The 19,782-nt window shown below is 43.0% G+C and overlaps 1 protein-coding gene across 2 annotated transcripts in view; it reads right to left on the bottom strand.

Moving 5' to 3' along the window:
- CHN2 (chimerin 2) overlaps positions 1 to 19,782 on the bottom strand; it is a 175,234-nt gene that overhangs the window by 88,218 nt on the left and 67,234 nt on the right. Inside the window, exons 2-4 of one of the 2 annotated variants that reach the window (XM_066627163.1) lie at positions 18,099 to 18,137; positions 11,964 to 12,019; positions 270 to 301 (exon numbers count right to left, since the gene is read on the bottom strand). In XM_066627163.1, coding sequence (XP_066483260.1) covers positions 270 to 301; positions 11,964 to 12,019; positions 18,099 to 18,137 — 127 coding nt within the window. Of the gene's footprint in view, positions 1 to 269; positions 302 to 9,513; positions 9,588 to 11,963; positions 12,020 to 18,098; positions 18,138 to 19,782 lie in introns of those variants that run through there. The other variant, XM_066627164.1, reaches the window with a different exon arrangement.

Here is a 19,782-nt window from a genome sequence, read left to right as displayed (position 1 = left end):
TTAGTTTTTACAAATAGTGGCTTTAGCCCCTAACTGCAGAAGTATAGAAATAGGCCCTGAGTACTATCTGAGGAGGCAGTTCATTCATATAGAAGCATAATTTGGGACATGCAAGGAAATAAAAAAAGTAAGCATGTGGAAAATATAGGAGTTATCTTGCATCAAATGATTGTATCATTAACAATTCTGTACTAACATTTTTAAATTGCACAGTAGCAAACTTCAAATAATCACTTAAAAATAATTTCTACAAATAGTATAATACATACTCTCTTCCATAGTATTTTGGTCTGTTCTCCACCTAAAATAAAAATACATTAAATAAATCATTTAACAAATTGAGATGTAAATTAGTAGAATCAACAATAAAATTTAAGCTGGCCAAACAATAAAATTCTTAATAGATGTCCAGTCTCAAAGTCCACCATGGGCTCTGATGCAAAGAGATGCAGGTGTGTGGTTAGAGAAATAAATGAGAAAAACTTTGCAAGTGGGAGAGCTTAACATACTCAAATGAGTTCCATGCCTCTCATAAACCTCTGGATTAGGACAATTTACAGCAATCTTACAGCACAATTTACAGCACAAACATAAACATGTATGTTTATTCAGAGGTAAGTTCCACTGTGCTTAGGGTGACCAGGTGTCATAACCGCAAAAGAGGACAAGACACCCCAAAACATAGTACACCCAAGAAAAATGTAGGACATGACAAAATAAAAGCTAAACACACTCGCATATTGATTTCATTCATTTAAATTTAATAATAACATAGTGTTATTAAAACTATATTTCATATAATTTATTAATTACAAGAAGGCTATGCGCTGTCTGCAGGGGCCTGTTCACAGGGTAAAGGAAGACACTTAAGATCTTTTCCAGGACATGAGGCTATAAAAGAGGACATGTTCTGGAAAAAGAGGACATCTGGCCACCCTGACTGTGTTCATTAGCTATCCTCTTTCAGCTTTAGTTCTCCTCCCCAGCAGCCATATGGGGATAACACACTTCTCACCTTACAGGACTTTTGCTAGGATTGCAACAAGATATGTTATATGCTCCCAACTCTCAAAAGCACTATGATAATTATATTCATCATATTCTATAAAGATTTGCTCTCCTACCTACAGATGCTGCAAAAAGAACACTTAAATCCTGGTCCAGCATGGGCAGTGCTTAAGCAAAACCAGGCACAAGGCAAAAACCATTCAACAATGTGCACTGGCTTCAGAACCAAAGAGAAGGAAGGAAGACTTGTACTCAGGTATCGCTATCCCTGCTAATAAGACAAGGGTGTTGTCAGCACTGATAGCAGTGACCATGCGTTGAGAAACAACATACACACAGATACACACAAATGCACAGCTCAGTCCTGTGCCAGCCTGTCTCTAAACTGCAGCTTTCAGCATGAAAAGCTAGATGGACAGGTTGATCCTGCAGTTAGACAGAAGCGGCGATGTTAGACCCCTCCCCCAAACAAGGCCTTCAGTCATTTATTTAAATACATTGCCTTTAATTGCATAATTGCTTTAATTGCCTCTTTTATTCAAGTCACTGACTCATTCCACCACCTTGGTTTTGCTTAATGGATTCCATTTTGTGCATTCCAAAATGGTCTGTTTTCAGCTTTGGCTTTCACAACCCATCCTCAACAAAGAATTTTAATTTCACTGTATGTGAAGAACTGATGACAGCTTCAGCAAGCACTGAACACAGGTAATGAAATAATCAAAACGGTAAGTATGCATGCTAAGGAACGCTTTAAAAGAAAGGTAAAAGGATTGATTCAGACAAAAGAAATTAATTTGGAGATCACTTCTTAAGAGGGAAAATCTAATAGACTACCACCTCAATCCTATGCCTGTCTACTTATAATGAAATTCTATTCATGTCAGTGCAACCTATCTCCAAGTATGTGTACTGTATTTGCGATTTCAGCCTAAGGGCACAAGCACTTCCTATTAATTTCACTGAAATAAGTGCTGCTTGCTTAGCAACAATGCTTGGAGGATTTCGCCCTTTATCAGGAGAACACAGGAATTAATCTTAAATGCCATGCGTAACACCAAACATTTCATTTGAAGTTGATGAGTTAGCAGTACTAGGCCAGCAGGGGGCAGTTCCTTACAAAGTTTAATGCACAATGTTTGGTTTAAGGTTCGTCTTAATGTTTGGAAAGTATGATTTTAATAATTGAGGTCTCTAATTTAAATCATTATTATTAATGTGCCTTTAGGTGGAAGCCTCATATTGACAACACTAACATCTTCAATGTTAACGTTTGTTCAGCCTGAACAAAATGCTTGTTTTAAAAGAAGCAACCTATAACTTTCTGCTGGTGAACTGGTGCCTATTCAAAGCTGAGACAGTAGGCTGTTGCTCCAAGACTAATGAGATACAATGACACACAACAGAAAAGGGTCAGATAAGCTGCAGATCCATTTGCTCCTTTCTGGCTTATATTCCATATTTGAATGCTGTGGTATTTGATGCCCCACACCTTGCACACCTTGCATAAAGTAATTCTGTAGCTTTGTCTCCAGCTCAGTATGGTAACTCTTACTCTTCAGTCTTTATTTTTCCCCATGGTGATTTGGGCCAAACTAGAAAACAGACATGCCAAAAGAAAGCCTAGGATGATGGTTTCAGTAGCAACGTGTCCATGGGATGAAATTCCTTGACAAGAGTAGCTGTGACCTAAATCCTTGAACATCCCTCACCCTACCTCACCATTTCCTTCCCCCCTTTTGATGGCATCTCTATTGATGAAATGTATAGTGCAGTGTTTCTCAAACTGTGGGTCAAGACCCACGAGATAGGTCATGAGTCAATTTCAGGTGTGTCCCCATTCATTTCAATATTTTATTTTTCATATATTAGACTTGATGCTACCATAGTATATGACTGCATTTGGGGGAAGTGTTACAGACCTGTACTTTTAACAAGTTACAATGTGTGTGTTGGCAACCTTCAGTCTCGAAAGACTATGGTATCGCGCTCTGAAAGGTGGTTCTGGAACAGCGTCTAGTGTGACTGAAAAGGCCGATTTGGGAGTGACAAACCCTTCCACACTGGGAGCAAGTGCAGTCTGTCCCTGGTCTGTCACCCTGGCTATGGGCCTTCCTTCTTTGCCTCTTTGCCTCAGTCTGTTGGCCAAGTGTCTCTTCAAACTGGGAGAGGCCATGCTGCACAGCCTGCCTCCAAGCGGGCCGCTCAGAGGCCAGGGTTTCCCACTTGTTGAGATCTACTCCTAAGGCCTTCAGATCCCTCTTGCAGATGTCCTTGTATCGCAGCTATGGTCTACCTGTAGGGCGCTTTCCTTGCACGAGTTCTCCATAGAGGAGATCCTTTGGGATCTGGCCATCATCCATTCTCACGACATGACCGAGCCAACGCAGGCGTCTCTGTTTCAGCAGTGCATACATGCTAGGGGTTCCAGCACGTTCCAGGACTGTGTTGTTTGGAACTTTGTCCTGCCGGGTGATGCCGAGAATGCGTCGCAGGCAGCGCATGTGGAAAGCGTTCAGTTTCCTCTCCTGTTGTGAGCGAAGAGTCCATGACTTGCTGCAGTACAAAATGTACTCAGGACGCAAGCTCTGTAGACCTGGATCTTGGTATGTTCTGTCAGTTTCTTGTTGGACCAGACTCTCTTTGTGAGTCTGGAAAACGTGGTAGCTGCTTTACCGATGCCTTTGTTTAGCTCAGTATGGAGAGCTAAATGTGGATACATTTAGCTTTTAATTGTTAAAAGGATACAATGTGTATCCTTTTAACAATGATAGTCAATGGGACTTACTCCTGCCTAAGTGTGAGAAGGATTGCAGCCTAGGATTGTTAAAAATTTCCTACTTGATGATGTCACTTCCAGTCATGACATCACTCCCGGTGGGTCCTAACAGATTCTCCTTCTAAAAAGTGGGTCCTGGTGCTAAATGTGTGAGAACCACTGGTATAGCAATCTCAAATCACTTGGGATTTGCTTTTTAGGGACAGAACAAAGTGACTCGGGGTAAAGCTCCTGCTTTGCATGTGGAAGAGCAATTCCTGACATCGCCACACAGGGCTCCTTTGCAAAATCCAGGATATCTTAAAGCTAGTCAAAGAAGAACACTAAGCTAGACGGAGTCTGTGTAAGGCAGCTTCCTATGCTCCATGTTGTTGTTTTGCTCCTGTGACTACATGCATCAACATCACTACAGAAATCAGCATCACCACCTTTGGATCCAGGAGGAGTTTTCAGTTGCTGCAGTTTCTTCCTTCACAACTTTTTGCAGTGCACCAAGATGGAACAGTGAACACTGTGGGGGCAGATGTACCTTGCAGGCACATCACTGTAGACATGCTGCACGCCATACCCTGGGAGAGTCCTGGGATTGTCAATGCTAAACACGTCACGTGGACAAGTTCAAACAGTGCTTGCTGCTACTTAGTACAGACTGTGTTTCTGTTGCAATGCTTCACTGGAAACCCTGTCAACTGGTTGACAGCAGCTGTCAAAAACAAAATTATGATGGCACACTCGTCCCTACTCATCTCTCACTAAGGCTCATATAGCCTTTGGGGAGGTGTGTACTGTGTGTTTGTGATTCTTTGTTTTTAAGGGAGCCATCCAAAACCACAAATCAGCAATCTCTTTGCAATCCACAAATCATGGAATCTCTTTGCATTGACTGGTTTCTATTTATTTACTATATTTCTGTCTCAGCATTGCTCCAAGGAGCTCAGAGCAACCATTGAGCGAACCCTAGAGTAAAATGTCAGAACAGTGTCATGAAAATGCCTGTCTTTAAAAATAATGTTTTTCTTGGTTTCTGGCATGGCCTAGCTCTCCGACTTCAAGATGATGGCTCATATAGCTATGCCAGCTTCTGAACATATGGGTACAGCCAACATGAGAGAAAAACCACATCTTGCAGTGTATCTTAACATGATTTTTTAAATTGCTTGGCCTTTTTAAACCTCTATTCCAGTGGTCCTCACACATTTAGCACCAGGACCCACTTTTTAGAATGAGAATCTGTAAGGAACTACCAGAAGTGATGTCATGACTGGAAGTGACATCATCAAACAGGAAAATTAACAAACCTAGGAGATATATATATATAGCGCGTGGGTAGCGTTTATATATATATATATATATATATATATATATATATATATATATATATATATATATATATATATAGCTTGTTAAAAGATGATATATATATATAATAGCTTGTTAAAAGTACAGGTCTGTAACACTTCCCCAAATACAGTCACAATTCCATGACAGCATCAAGTCTACTATATTAAAAATAAAATATTGAAATGAATGTGGACCCACCTGAAATTGGCTTGCAACCCATCTAGTGGGTCCCAACCCACAGTTTGAGAAGCACTGCTCTAGTCTATTCCATTCTTAGTAACAAACTATATGAGAATTTAAAATGCTGTATGAATCTAAAGAATAAAGGGATTGCTGGATCAACTTTTGTTAAATAAGCAGCAGATACGCATTTACTCAAACAACATGCATTACAGATTTATTGGATGGTATCTTGGGATTTCAACCTAAGAAACAAAAGAGTTCCACTGAAACATGGGGCTACTTGCGGGTCATACACTTAGTATTAGGATATGAGCCTTTACACTTAAGATTAGGGTATAAGCTTTGAACTGCAATTCTTCCTCTTTGGATAATATTTTCTAGGACATAGTGATCTTCAGTTACTATTGTAAAACATACCATAGTAATATGCCAATCTGCTGTAGAAACTTCTTAGAAATCTATTGTGACTAATACATGTAGGAGGAATACATCTCCTAAAGACTTTGGGCCAAATCCTATCCAATTTTCCAGCACCGGTGCAACCGCAATGCAGCCTCAAGGTAAGAGAACAAATTTTCCCATACCTTAAGGAGGTCTCTATGACTGCTGCCCCACCACAACATGCAGTGCATGCCCATTGGCATGGATGGACCGGCACTGGAAATTTGATAGGTTTGGGCCCATAATTTCCTATCTCAAGCAAAAAAATTTACATCTGTCACACAAAATTTATATTATAAATTATCCTGAAGACTTCTAGGTATTTTGTTTCATAAAAGTCTCCCTGCTTCATAAATGTGCTGCTTTTTTGCAAATTGATGTTAAGAGCCTGAACCCAGGTAAAGGGTTTGCCTCAATGCCTTTATTACAGGGCACCCCCCCCCCCGGAATTTTTGTAATAGTTCCTTAGCTGTTATTTCTAGAAGAATACAAGGAGGCCATGATTTGGCTAGAAGAATACTTATCCATCTTGAAGTATTGTATAGACTTTGCAGGCTTCAGAGACTCTTCTCTATCATCAGCCCTTCATTTTGCCTGCCTGCCTATATACTCCTGACTATTTTCTGAATGTAGCCATAGGAACCTGGCTTTACTGAACCAGACCACTGGTCAAACTAGGTCAGTACTGTCAACACAAACTGGTAGCAGTTTGGGAATATTGCAGGGAAGAATTTTTCTCTGCCTTCCCCAGAGATGCCAATGATTGAACCTTGGACCTCTTGTAGGTAGAGCATGTGCTTTATCACTGAATCACAGACCTACTCCCTAATGTAAGTAAAGGCTGGTAGTTACTTGTTTTAAGTGTAGACTTTTCCTATCTGTAATGCCTATCTTATCTTAGCATTTGTACAGCACTGTTTGAGTCTGCAAGCATTTTCAGCTGTATTATCTTACAACAACCTTGTACAATAGGAAGTATTATTACCCCATATTGCAGGTGGGGTTGGAGGGGAGTGACTTGCCTGAGGCCACCTAAATAGCAGAGGCAAGGGCCAGATGGTAGCAAAGATCCAATTCTCAGTTCAGTCTTAGCCACTACAGTACAAACCATCATGATTTTATTTACCACAACTGTTGCAAGTTTAATATCCAGCAGATGCTACACTGCTTTGATGATGACAATGGACCTTCTTCTTTAAATATAAAGAGTAATTGTAGCTAAGCATCAAATTGATATAAAAAGGAAAGAATGAATAACAATCAAAATGTGATCAAACATTTTTTGCTTCATCAGTCCCAAACGGAAACTTTAATATAAAAAGAAGATCCACATTTCTTTCATGAAAAGAAAAAAATGCACCTTAACCAAGGAGTGTTGTGGGATGCTTGCTGCTGCTTTCCTTGAAGAACAGAAAAAAATGACAACATATACGTAGCAATAAAGGAAAACACATATAACTTACTTTCCAGTTACCAACGTAAAGTATGCCTCAAGATGGAAACAAATACACAGAACAGACACAGACTATAGAATTTTAAACATGCATTTTTCCCCAACATTGCTGCATTCAGGATGGAAGTTGTAGGTTGCAGATTACGCTAAAGATTTCATCTAGGATTTTGTAACTGGGTAGTGGTAGAGTCACCTTTATCAACAGTGAGTATCTGAGGATCAATTTATAACCACACAGCAGCTTTTTTTCCCCCCTCCACAATTATCTTTGTGCATCCACACCCAGTCCTGTTGCCTCATCATGTCAATCGTTAATTACAGGAAAACCTAGGCAATGCATTAGTAAGATATGCATAGTCCAGAATACAACGTTTTCTGTACAGAGCCCTTTGGCACATTAGATATGGGTAGAATGCTAAAGTGGCATAAGCTAGTTGTGGTATCATAGTCATATTGTAAAGAAGAATCAAATTACCTAGCAATGCGAGTGCAATTGCATTACATAAGCCTCAGGCATTGGAATGGTTATGGAATGGAATGCAATGAAAGCATAGTTCTGTGGGGTACAGGTTGTTTATATAACTAGATATGGCAGGAACTGGTAATAAACTGATACTATATTTATTAAATTTCTATCCCCTCCCTTCCTCCAAGGCAGCAGTTCCCAAACTCTCAGGGAGTTGGAGAACTAAGTTTTTGCAGAGGGGGAGGAAGGCAGCGACGCAATCCCCAGGATTGCACTGCTGCTAGGGACAAGGGGGTGGGTGGGTTTAAACATACCTAAGGTCAGCGCCTCTGGAGGGTGGGGAGAACCCCATGGAGCCTTTTGCAGGGTTCCCCAAGCCTGCAAAACAGTAAAAAATAGTGATCAGAACCCACTTCTGGTTTTGTGATCAAAAAATGGAAGTGGGTTCCGATTGTGATTTTTACTGTTTTGGAGACTTTGGGAGCCTGGGGTTCCCTCACCCCCACCCGAGGCCAGTGCTGACCTTAGGTAGATTTTAAAAAAACCCTTGTCCCTGGCAGTGGTGTGATCCTTGGAATTGTGTTGCTGCCTTCACCCCTCCCCGGCTCCTTAAGGGGCCAGAGAACAGCTTCCCAGGCTGGTGGGTCGCAACCCACCAGTTTGAGAACCCCTGCTCTAAGGAATATAGGAGGGCATATCAGCTGAGTGTTAGCCGCTGGCCTAAGTCAATAAGTAAGCTTCATGGTTGAGTGGGATTTCCCAGCAGTCTACTTTATAGGGCCAAACAAGCTAGTTACTACACCATGCTCATTTGTAAACACCCCCCACCACCACAGAGGATTTCAGGCAAAAGATTGTAAAATGAGACAAAGGAACTTGTCCTCTTCTGCCACCTTTCCCTTCCCAAGAGAAGCCTGCCTTATATTTCAGCAAAAGGAAGATCAGAGCGCCCAGATCTTGGGAAAAATCAGTTATACTTAAGAGGTGCACAATGCTTTCAAAGGTTCAGAGAGCTTCACCAACTAGGTTGCAATCCTTAAAACAACCTTGCAAGGCAAGTAATATCTCCATATTGCAGCTGAAGCTGAGCGAGAATGGCTTGTCCAAGGCCACCTAGAAAATTCATGACACTGGCAAAAGCTTTTCAGCTGCTCTGCTGACAGGGTTTTGCTGGCAGTCAATCTGTGCCACACAGCTGGTAGCATGCGGCTTTCCATGTGGCTTTCCAGCTGCTGCACTGGCAGCCATGCACCTGCTGCCAGTGGATAGGCTGCCATGAGGGGCCGTTTTTGAGCAAACATGGCAAAGTTTTGGGACACCGGTCTCTCACAGTGCAATCCTATGCATGTCTACTTAGAAGTTGGCTTTGATGGAACTTATTATTAAGACTACAGCCTCAAGGCCCAATCCTAAAGAGTACATGGTGGCTTCCTGCCAGTACACACTGTCGCAAATGTGCCATAAGGCATGTTTGCGGGCCCTAGGTAGGTGGAGGCGTGGGGGAGGTAAGGAAGAGGCATTCCAGGAAGGGGGAAGCAGAGGGAAGGCTGGGAAAGATTGGGAGGAGACATGCTGGAAGAGGGAGCAGGGTGGGAGGGAGGTGGGACTGGTGGAGCTTTGCAGATCCTAAACCTCCAGGTCGGGCCATCTGCCCAACATGGAGGCTCTAAATTCTACACCAACCCTCGAGTCATCATATAATTGAGTAGCCCCGTTGCAGGGCTACTTGCTTTACCCGGAGGAAGCAGACAAAAGCTCCCTTCTTCCGAGGAGGCAGTGGCGGTTGCCTGGGGCGCACTGGACGCAGAAGCAGCCATTTTCAGCGCTGCTGCAGCCACGCACACCGGGCAGCTGAGGATTGGGCTGCCTGTTACTCATGCTGTATTTGCTCTCTGAAAACTCAGAATTTCAGAAACATCCATAATACTGTGAACAGAACAGAAAATAATTAAATGGATGCTATATAGACAGGAAAAACTGGCAGTGAGTAACTGCCAAAATCAAGCATTTATAAGCTTATGTTCTAAAAACTGTTTCTATAGCAGATTGTGCCAAACTATACCATTTATAGAAGTGCTAACGATACAGGCGAATGAAACATCAAGCTAAACTGGAAGTAACAGGTCTAAGCTCTCCAAAGCCTACAGAAGCTCAGTAGATTAAAGTTGATATGTTTCTTGATTCACAAAGACGGCCAATACATTCAATACATGAGGAAACCTGAGCGATTCTATCTCTGCAGATTAAAAAAAAAAAATCTCTGATCACCATATAATATTCATCTCTGTCTAAGCAAAACCATCATAAAATTATTTATTTCCAGTTTCTACTTTAGGACTATACAGGACATAATAAGGGAAAGACACCCTTTTCGTCTATCGCAGAGCCACAAGACATAAAAGAAGATTTCAAGCATTCTTTTTTTTGGCATGATTGATACACTCTAGCTGCCAGCCCGCCCCATTTCTGCTGCTTTTCTTCTTATGTCATCTGCATAGTCTGATAAGAAAAGTGATCTATGATGATAGTTTAAGCAGTGAAACAGATTCCAATGTCCTGTGGGATTCTATACAAAATGTGACCCACTGCTAACCATTATTCTCACTTGACTTTCATTTCCCTTCACTTCTCTTCAGCAATGGCTCATTTTAACTTAGGTGTGCATAATATTGCATTCAATTAACTTTTGTGTTTTATAAACATTAATCTAATATCATTTTACAGATAAATTGGAACAGTGTGTAGTAATACTTATGCTGTGCCTTACCACATGTTTTCCCTTCGCGCTAAACAAAGAATTCACCAAGAAGTTGCGACATATATATCACAAGTGAGTACATTTGAGCTGAAATCATATGCAAAGTTGCACGCCCATTGGCTTCCTTTAGTGTAGGATTGCTGCCAGGGTTGTTAAAGTAAGAGATTTCAGAGCCCTCCATTAATCACTGTCCTCTGATCTGACTGTCAGCTTAAAATAAACAAAATAAAGTAGTAATTCAGGATCAGTTCTTTACGTCTTGCTCAGATGTGTCTTTCTGACTTTCAGCCAGGCATGTGCTTCATAAGTAAAATGGCTAATCCATTGGTGGATCGGCACTCTTTATCACAATGGTTCTAGTTTTCCTTCCTTGCAATACATGGGCAAGCATGCATTACCAGAGGGCAACCACTCTTTCGAATTCGGAAGTAATAAGCCCAATGGGTAAAGCAAACGTGTTATATTGATAACACATAAGCAGTGTGAAGAATCTCATGAAAGCGAACAGGACAGATAGGGTGCTTTTGTCCCTTGGGTTTCCAAGAGCACAGATTCAGCAACAGGCAACTTCTACAGCCATGATCTGCTTGTGAGACTGCCCGGTGCTTCCAACAGCAGAAAAAGGGTGTAAGGTTCTCTATGTTATTCTTTCTTTCCTGTGATTGCCTGTATATTAGAATAAGCAATAAATCCTGTTCCTCTTTGCCCATCAGGATATTCATTGCCCCATATCCAAAAAAACCATTTCCCTCTGGCTATATACAGAATCACCTGCACCACTGCAGGCAAGAAACATCTCTAATGAGTAACTCAACTTTCCCAAGACAAAAACTGATCAATGACTCCATCCAGGAGGTGATGAGTGGCACTAGCCATCCTAAATCAAAATCAGGGAATAAAACTGGTGTGAATAGACCCTAAGAAACAAAACACTGCATGACAGATTGTGGGTGAGGAAGACAGATGATAACTGAGAGTCCTGATCAACGCTCATGTAGTCCCTTCACACTTTAGTCATGTAGGAAGAGAGTCTGCATACAATTAAGTCCAATATTGCATCAACAGTATTCTGCAACATTTGTAAAAATTAATCTTTTCCCATGACAAATGGGGTTTGTAAAGCTAATGAAAGAGCATGAAATTTGCAGGGGAAGATATCAATTTATGACCAAGATAAACACACAAAAAACAATATTTTGCTAAAGATTAACATAGGATTTCTTTCAATAGTACTGAGAGTAACATTGTAATGGCATTAATGACTAAATTAATTCCATACTAATTTATAATTAGTATACTAATATACTAATGGAATAATTCCATACTAATTTATAATTGGCTAATTTAACACTTGATATCCAGTGTTTTTAAAATGACTCACTTTATAATTTAAGGGAACAGCGCTTTTGAATATTTTATAGGCAAGAGGAAATACTGATAGCATTCAGTACACAAAAAATGTGAAGACTAAAAGTTCCAACAAACTGCTGACAATTCATTCAATTTAACAAGCTGAAGAAAAAGTAGAACTAACCTCTTGAGGACAAATTATTCTCTTGGGACGAGGTGCTTCCTGTTGTAACTGATACACTGTCAAATGTGAAAGCACAATCGTAATTAGAAGGGTGCAAGAAATCCAAGCATTTATTTAGACCAGTCTAAAGCACATGCTTCAAAAAAAAAGTTCAAATGAAGGGAAAAGGGCTAAGGTGCAGATAGTACAGAGACGAATTTGGAATGGGTAGAGACTCTTGTAAAAATAGGGAAACAGCATCCTTGTGTATACAATTATAGCTTCTTTCCCCATTCAGTAATCAAATGACAAGCATACCTGCAATGACCCCGGGGGACGGGGGCGGCAAAGCTCTGACACAGGGGAAGAGGAGCTAACCTGGTAGGAAGACCAGCAGCACCTAACCTCGGAGGCTCATTTCCTAGACTTCAACACAGAGCCAGAGCCTGTCACCTGCAGCTAGAATCCCTTCTAGCTATCCCTTCAGCTAGAATCCCCTGAATGTGAACCCTCAGCTGTTTCCCCTGATTCATCAAATGGACTAGCTCCCCTAACATTGGGACCCTCACATTTCCTGGTATCTGCTTGCCACTGAAGACAATGTAATAGTTACTAGCAGAGTTCCAGACTCTAGGTTAAAAGTCTACCCATTTAAGATTAAACACTCCTCGGGGATCAGGGCAGAACAGTGTTTCCCAAACTTTTATGACCGCAACTCTAAGTACAGTTTTTCTGTATCTCTGGCGGTCCATGGAGATGGTACATGTTAACCACAAATGCTCTGGAGTTCCAGATATTGTTGAAACAAATTGCCTGCATGGTAGTGGCTAATGTCCTACAGCTTCAGCCTGACACCTGCCAGTTCTCTCCACCTAGTATGTGGGCCTCCACTCACAGCTGAGGCAGGACAATACCTGCCTCCAGGGTGAATGCTGATTTCCTCTAAGACTGGTTGGATAGGCTGAATCAATCATAAATTGAGCTGGAAGAAGCTTCTACACCGCTAACAAAAAGATTCAAAAGCAGGAAATGGTCAAACTGATCAATATGGACGGAATCATTATTGCATGCTACAGTCCAGTGATTGGGTTTGCCGGAGGGGCAAACAGTTCATTACAAACAAACACATGTAACAGAGTACACATGCTACTTTTAAAAAGCAAAGTAGCTTCAGGAATGGAGAACTTAGGTAGAGCTGAAAACAAAAATGAGAGCTTTGTAACCCTTTCCTTGCTAATCATTCTTTGATCCAAATGCCTGCGCAAAGTATTTTCCTTCAGTCAATGGGGTCCCAAATCAAAGAAGAGCAGTGGGGGTGGAAGAAGTCATTTGCAACGGATTTGGGGCAAAGAAACAATGGAAAGTGAAAAGGCGTTAAGCAGCTCATACCTCTACTCTAAATTCCATTGTGCAGAAATGAATGACAGTTAGGAACACAACATGCAGCTTATACATAAAAAGACAATTAAAGCCATTTGTGCGATAGAAATAGCATTTTAAAAAGAGAGTCATGTAAACGCTTGCAGTTGACCTTGTCCTAATGTTCAGTTCACAGTAAAGTTTCTCTATGCAGTTCTCCATGTACACACACAACATAAACAACGTATGAACTGACCCTGAATCCATTTGCCTTTGGGGGAAGGACCACAGCTCAAGGAAACAACACTTGCTTTGTGCGCAGAAGTCACAGTTCCATCTCAGGATAGGGTTGGGAAAGACCCATATCTGAAGCTGCAGAGAGGTGCTGCTGGTTACTGCTAACAAGACTGAGCTGAGTAGAGCAATGGTTTGATTCAGTATAAGACAGCTACCTACAAATTAAATTGTGTTTTCAATTTCATTTCAGCAGTCTTGGACTGCAAGCCTATGCACACTTCCCTGGGAGTAAGCCCCATTGACAATAATGGGACTTACCTCTGAGTAGATATGCATAGGATTGGCTCTCAGTTTGCATTTACTGTATATTGGAACTCTGAAGTACATGTAACTCAGCCTTCCAGAGGCAAGTAACCAGACTCTGATCACTTCTAACCGGTAGTGTAGCTTAAGGAGGGGCAGAGCACTTAGCCTGGCAGGGAGGTGGGTGAGCGGCCCCTCCCTCTGGAGCCATTCCCAGCAAGGGGGGGGGGCACAAAACGGAGCCGTACGGTTCCAGCTACGCCACCACTTTTAACAGATGTCAACCTTGGATTAATTGTAGAGACTTTTAAAAGCATAACAAGTGTTGAAGGGAATTGTTGAAGAGAATAAGTGGGCAAGCAAAACTTCCAGCTTAAGAACAAGGAGTAAAATGGCAGATTCTAAAGGATCTGAGGGGCAGCAGTATTGGCAGTTTATATGGGCAAGAACCAGAGCGCTTAAACATTGTTGGGTATAAGTCTTGGTGCAGACTTGGAAAACCTCCAATGGATATTTCTATACACTTGTATTTCTTGATTTTCACTGCTGCTTTCTTCAGGACCAAGGATCTGACTGGCATCTTATTCAATATACCTTCAGAGATGTAAAAGACAGGTTCCCAGAAACTAAAGCTGCAATCAAATCAATGGAACTTGTCTTGAATCAACGATCCGAGAACCGCAATCGAAGTTGAGAAAAGGGAGATGCTTTCAACAAAGTGGCCCAGTGCAGTTTTAGACTTGCAGAAATGAATGTGATAAAATGAATCAGGATTATGCAAAATTAAATCTTCTAAATTCCTGGCATTAGTCTGGCAGTGTCTTTTTTCTGTGTTTTAGCACTGAAAAGAATTAAAATATACGACATGTGATCCCACAGTCCATTAACTTAAAAGCTGTGTTAACACGAAATAATATCATTACCTCTCAAGGGCTGTCCAGAGACTTACACCAGGATCTGCCTTTGGATCTTTTCTCTGGATCTTTTCTCTTAACTTTGGAGACAGGGTTAAGCAGTGAAGTGGCTAAGTTTGCAGACGACACCAAACTTTTCCGAGTGGTAAAGACCAGAAGTGATTGTGAGGAACTCCAGAAGGATCTCTCCAGACTGGCAGAATGGGCAGCAAAATGGCAGATGCGCTTCAATGTCAGTAAGTGTAAAGTCATGCACATTGGGGCAAAAAATCAAAACTTTAGATATAGGCTGATGGGTTCTGAGCTGTCTGTGACAGATCAGGAGAAAGATCTTGGGGTGGTGGACAGGTCGATGAAGGTGTCGACCCAATGTGCGGCGGCAGTGAAGAAGGCCAATTCTATGCTTGGGATCATTAGGAAGGGTATTGAGAACAAAACGGTTAGTATTATAATGCCGTTGTACAAATCGATGGTAAGGCCACACCTGGAGTATTGTGTCCAGTTCTGGTCGCCGCATCTCAAAAAAGACATAGTGGAAATGGAAAAGGTGCAAAAGAGAGCGACTAAGATGATTACGGGGCTGGGGCACCTTCCTTATGAGGAAAGGCTACGGCGTTTGGGCCTCTTCAGCCTAGAAAAGAGATGCTTGAGGGGGGACATGATTGAGACATACAAAATTATGCAGGGGATGGACAGAGTGGATAGGGAGATGCTCTTTACACTCTCACATAATACCAGAACCAGGGGACATCCACTAAAATTGAGTGTTGGGCGGGTTAGGACAGACAAAAGAAAATATTTCTTTACTCAGCGCGTGGTCGGTCTGTGGAACTCCTTGCCACAGGATGTGGTGCTGGCGTCTAGCCTAGACGCCTTTAAAAGGGGATTGGACAAGTTTCTGGAGGAAAAATCCATTATGGGGTACAAGCCATGATGTGTATGCGCAACCTCCTGTTTTTAGGAATGGGTTAAATCAGAATACCAGATGTACCACCAGGATGAGGTCTCTTGTTATCTGGTGTGCTCCCTGGGGCATTTGGTGGGCCGCTGTGAGATACAGGAAGCTGGACTAGATGGGCCTATGGCCTGATCCAGTGGGGCGGTTCTTATGTTCTTATGTTCTTTCTGAACTTCTGTTTCTGAAACTTTGCTTCCACTAACACATTCTTAGTGACAGCTACCAATTCTGCTTCTACCTTCCTAAAATCTGCATTCATAGAGTAAATAGTGCAACCGCCTTTTCTGCAGGTCTGGCATCCGCTGGATTTCACTATCTGCGGATGCTGTGGATGCTGCGGTCAGCCTTTAAAAGTGTTTTAAAAAGTCCAAAAGAGTGGATACTTAGGTTATACCTGTAATCACCTACATGACTGTCTCTCTGCAACAGTAAAAAGCAGTTTTTAAAACTGTGATTTTAAAGGGGTGCATTTTTTCCCTCCTTTAGGGATCAGCACATTCCTTCTCATTTGCAGGGGCAATTCGTGTTGAGTCAAATTCGTGTGTAAAAAATCCGTGGATAACAAGGCTGAACCTGTATAAATATAGAAAGGAAATACAGGTGGAGCCTCATTATTTGCAAGGGTCTGTTCCTGGAAGCCATGCGAATACAAAATTTTGTGTGAAACCAAGTCACATGCAATTTGGGGTCCACCAAGCTCTGAATATGACTGGAGCCTTCCTCCGGTCACGACCAGAGCTGTTCTGAGGCCCATGGAGGCCGTGTGCAGAAGCCAGAAGTGCCCTTCTAGGAGCTCTGGATGCCTTCCTGAGGCTCGTGGAGGATGTGCACAGCCTCCGCGGAAATAAGAAAGGCCTCTGAAAGCCTTGGAGGCCAGTTTTCTGGAGGTGATTGGAGTTTTTGCCTGAAAACCAGAAGTGCCTCTCTAAGACCTCTGCAACCCTTTCCAAGCCCCACTGAGGCTGCGCACAGAAAGCCATGGAGGCCACTTCTCCGGGGGCAACTGGAGCACAGCTCCAGTAGCCTCCGGAGGCTCTTCTGAGGCCCATGGAGGCTGCACGCAGCCTCCACAGGCCTCAGTGTGGCCTGCGGAGGTCCTAGAGAAGCACTTCTGGTTTTTGCCCAAAAACCAGAAGTGCCTCTCTAGGACTTCTAGAGGCCATTGTGAGGCTCGTGGAGGCTGCACATGGCCTCTACAGGCCTTAGAAGAGCCTCCAGAGGCAACTGGAGCAGAGCTTCAGTCATCTCTGGAGGGCTCAGGTGGGGCAAGTCTGGCTGCACGCAGGTCCTGGGGACCCGCCTTGAGCCAGGTTCGCGAATAAAAATTTCACGAATAAGGAGTCTCCACCAGTAAATCCTTGTTTTAAAGCAGGGGTGCCCAAACCCTGGCTTGGGGGCCACTTGTGGCCCTTGATGACTCGCAATCCAGCCCGCGAAGAGCCCCCTGTCTCCAATGAACCTCTGGCCCTCCAGAGACTTGCTGGAGTCCGCGCTGGCCTGATGCAACTGCTCTCAGCGTGAGGGCAACTCTTTGACCTCTTGCATGAGCTGTAGGACAGGGGCTCCCTCCACTGCTTGCTATTTCACATCTGTGATGCTTTGTAGAGCTTTGTGTAAGGCCTTTTATAGGCCTTGAGCTATTGCAAAATCTTCATTCATTCATGTAAGTTCCATAGCTAATATATTCTTTTATGTAAGTATGTAAATTGATTCAAATTTGAAATGTAAATTAGTTCTTTTTTATTCCCAGCCCCCCCAAACACAGTGACAAAGAGATGATGTGGCCCTCCTGCCAAAAAGTTTGGACACCCTGTTTTAAAGAATCTCTTAGAGATGCTTACCTAGACTCTTCTTAAAACCAACCAAGTATAATTACTCCACACTTATTTAGTGTGGATAACTTGTAACATTAGCTCAGTGCTTCCCTAACTTGCCAGATCTGTGATGAACCGCACACTCCAGCAGCAGCGCACAGCTGACACCAAGAATGACTGGTAGTAACATCATTGTCAGTTACTTCCAGGTTCAGAGACATCATGTGCCACTTCAGACAGTGGTAAGAAGGTCAGGGCGGGCAGCAGAACTTTTCCCAGTGCAGTTTTCACACAATGGTGCTCTGCTCTGCTGCTGTCTGAAGTGGGGCAGTGCGGTCTCCCTGCTGGGCATTGGGTATCACATGCTGCCCCTGGGCATTCGTCACACTGTCCCAGGAGCTGTGCCTCACAGATTGGGGACCACTGGTGTAACTTGTAACATGAAAAACTTGTTGGCCTTCTCCTCTTTTCAATACTCAATTCATCTCTCTAGGTTCTCCAAATGCCTGACGTTACAGCTTTGGTTATTCACCTTTTTCCCCAACCCCAAATTTCAATATCTGATACTCACAGTATGATTTCCATATTGGGGGCTGATATTCTTCAGCATCTAGAACAGAAACAAAGAAAAATAAATCAACCAGCAGCTCAGTGAATCTATCCTATAGAGACTTCAAAATCTGCCAGGAAAAATTGCTATTCCCATTTCAGAAGAATGACATGCTCCTTCACAAAACAGTGTGACATATGACAGAACTTTAATGATGTTACCAGATACAAAAGGTTTGAAGCCATTTTGGAACCAGATTCTCTAATGCACTGCAATTCATTTTTCTCCAGGGACTGCAGGGCCATACAGCTGATTTACAGCCCAATCCTGAACTGTCCAGCGTGCAAGGCTGCTGCAGCGTTATAATGACTACCACGGTATCCAATGTGCGCCAGGCAGCCCACAGTGGCTCCTCGGGGGAAGGGGAATTTGTCCCCCCAGGTAAGGGAAGTAGCCCCGCAATGAAGCTACTCGATTCTATTGTGGCTCTTGATCCAGTGCAGAATCAAGGAGCCCCATGTCAGGCTGGGAGGCCCAACATGGGGTTCAGGAACCAGTGGAGCTAAGCTCTGCCAGTCCTGCCCCCTCCCATCTTGCTCCCTCCCCTTCCACGCCTCCTCCCTGCCCTCTCCCTGCTCTCCCTACCTCCCCCTACCCAAGAACACCTCCCCCCATGTCCCCACTCACCTCTCCGCCTCCTAGAGGTCCAGATGAGTGCCAGGTGATGGAACACGGGCCCAGTGCCAGAGCAGGCCCAGCATGCTGGGCTCGTTCCAGTGCTGGGCCCGCAGTAAGGCTTGCAAACGTGCCTTATGGCACATTTGCAACAGTGTGTGCAACAGTGCGTGGTAAGCCAGTGCTCCAGGCTCTGATTGAGCCCTTAAGTAGTTAAGGCTGTACTCCAGTACAAACATACCTGAGAGTAAGTCCCAATTTTCTCAAAGCAGTACTTCTGAGTAAACATACATAGGATTGTGCTGAAAACATAGAATTCAAATGATGTTTACTTGGTTCACTATAACCATATTTCTATGCATGATTACTTTGAAGTAAGCCCCACTTGTTTAATAGGATTTATGCCCAGGTAAATGTGCATAGCTATGTAGGATTTAATACTTATAAAGAGTAAGATTTAAATATGACAACTGTATTTGGCCAAAAATACAGTATACATAAGTTAAGTCTGAGTAAGATCATTATGGCGTTTACCCATACACCCTCCCCCACCCCGGGTAAAGCACAGGAGACGGAGGCTTGGGATATAATTATTTTATTAAATTTAAAACAGATCTGCAGCAGGGGAAAAAACCTAATTGTGACCCTCTAGACATGCTGGCCTAACAATTGGGGAAAACGGCACTGACCGACTGCCTCCTCCAATTCCCAAACAAGCATCACTACCTGACTCAAGGCATCGCCCAGACTGAAGACTGGGTGATCCTATTACTGCCAACCCTGGATAATCGAGGTAGCTGGTCTGCAAGAACCCACACAGGCCAAGCCACGTGTTGGTGATTGCCAAGCCAGTCAAGGGACAAGCCAGCCAGCCTTCCCAACCTGGACAAGCATTGTAAGAGCAGTCCTGACCGATCCCTTGACCTTGCTTACTTCAGGAGGTATGTGAGGCCAACTCCTGCCTATCCCCGCCAACACATCACCTGCCCAAACAGGAAAACCTAGCACTACAGCCCACAAGATAGTCTGG

This window comes from Tiliqua scincoides, chromosome 5, assembly GCF_035046505.1.
Source record: "Tiliqua scincoides isolate rTilSci1 chromosome 5, rTilSci1.hap2, whole genome shotgun sequence".
Lineage (NCBI taxonomy): Eukaryota > Metazoa > Chordata > Lepidosauria > Squamata > Scincidae > Tiliqua > Tiliqua scincoides.
This window is presented reverse-complemented; position numbering and strand designations above follow the sequence as displayed.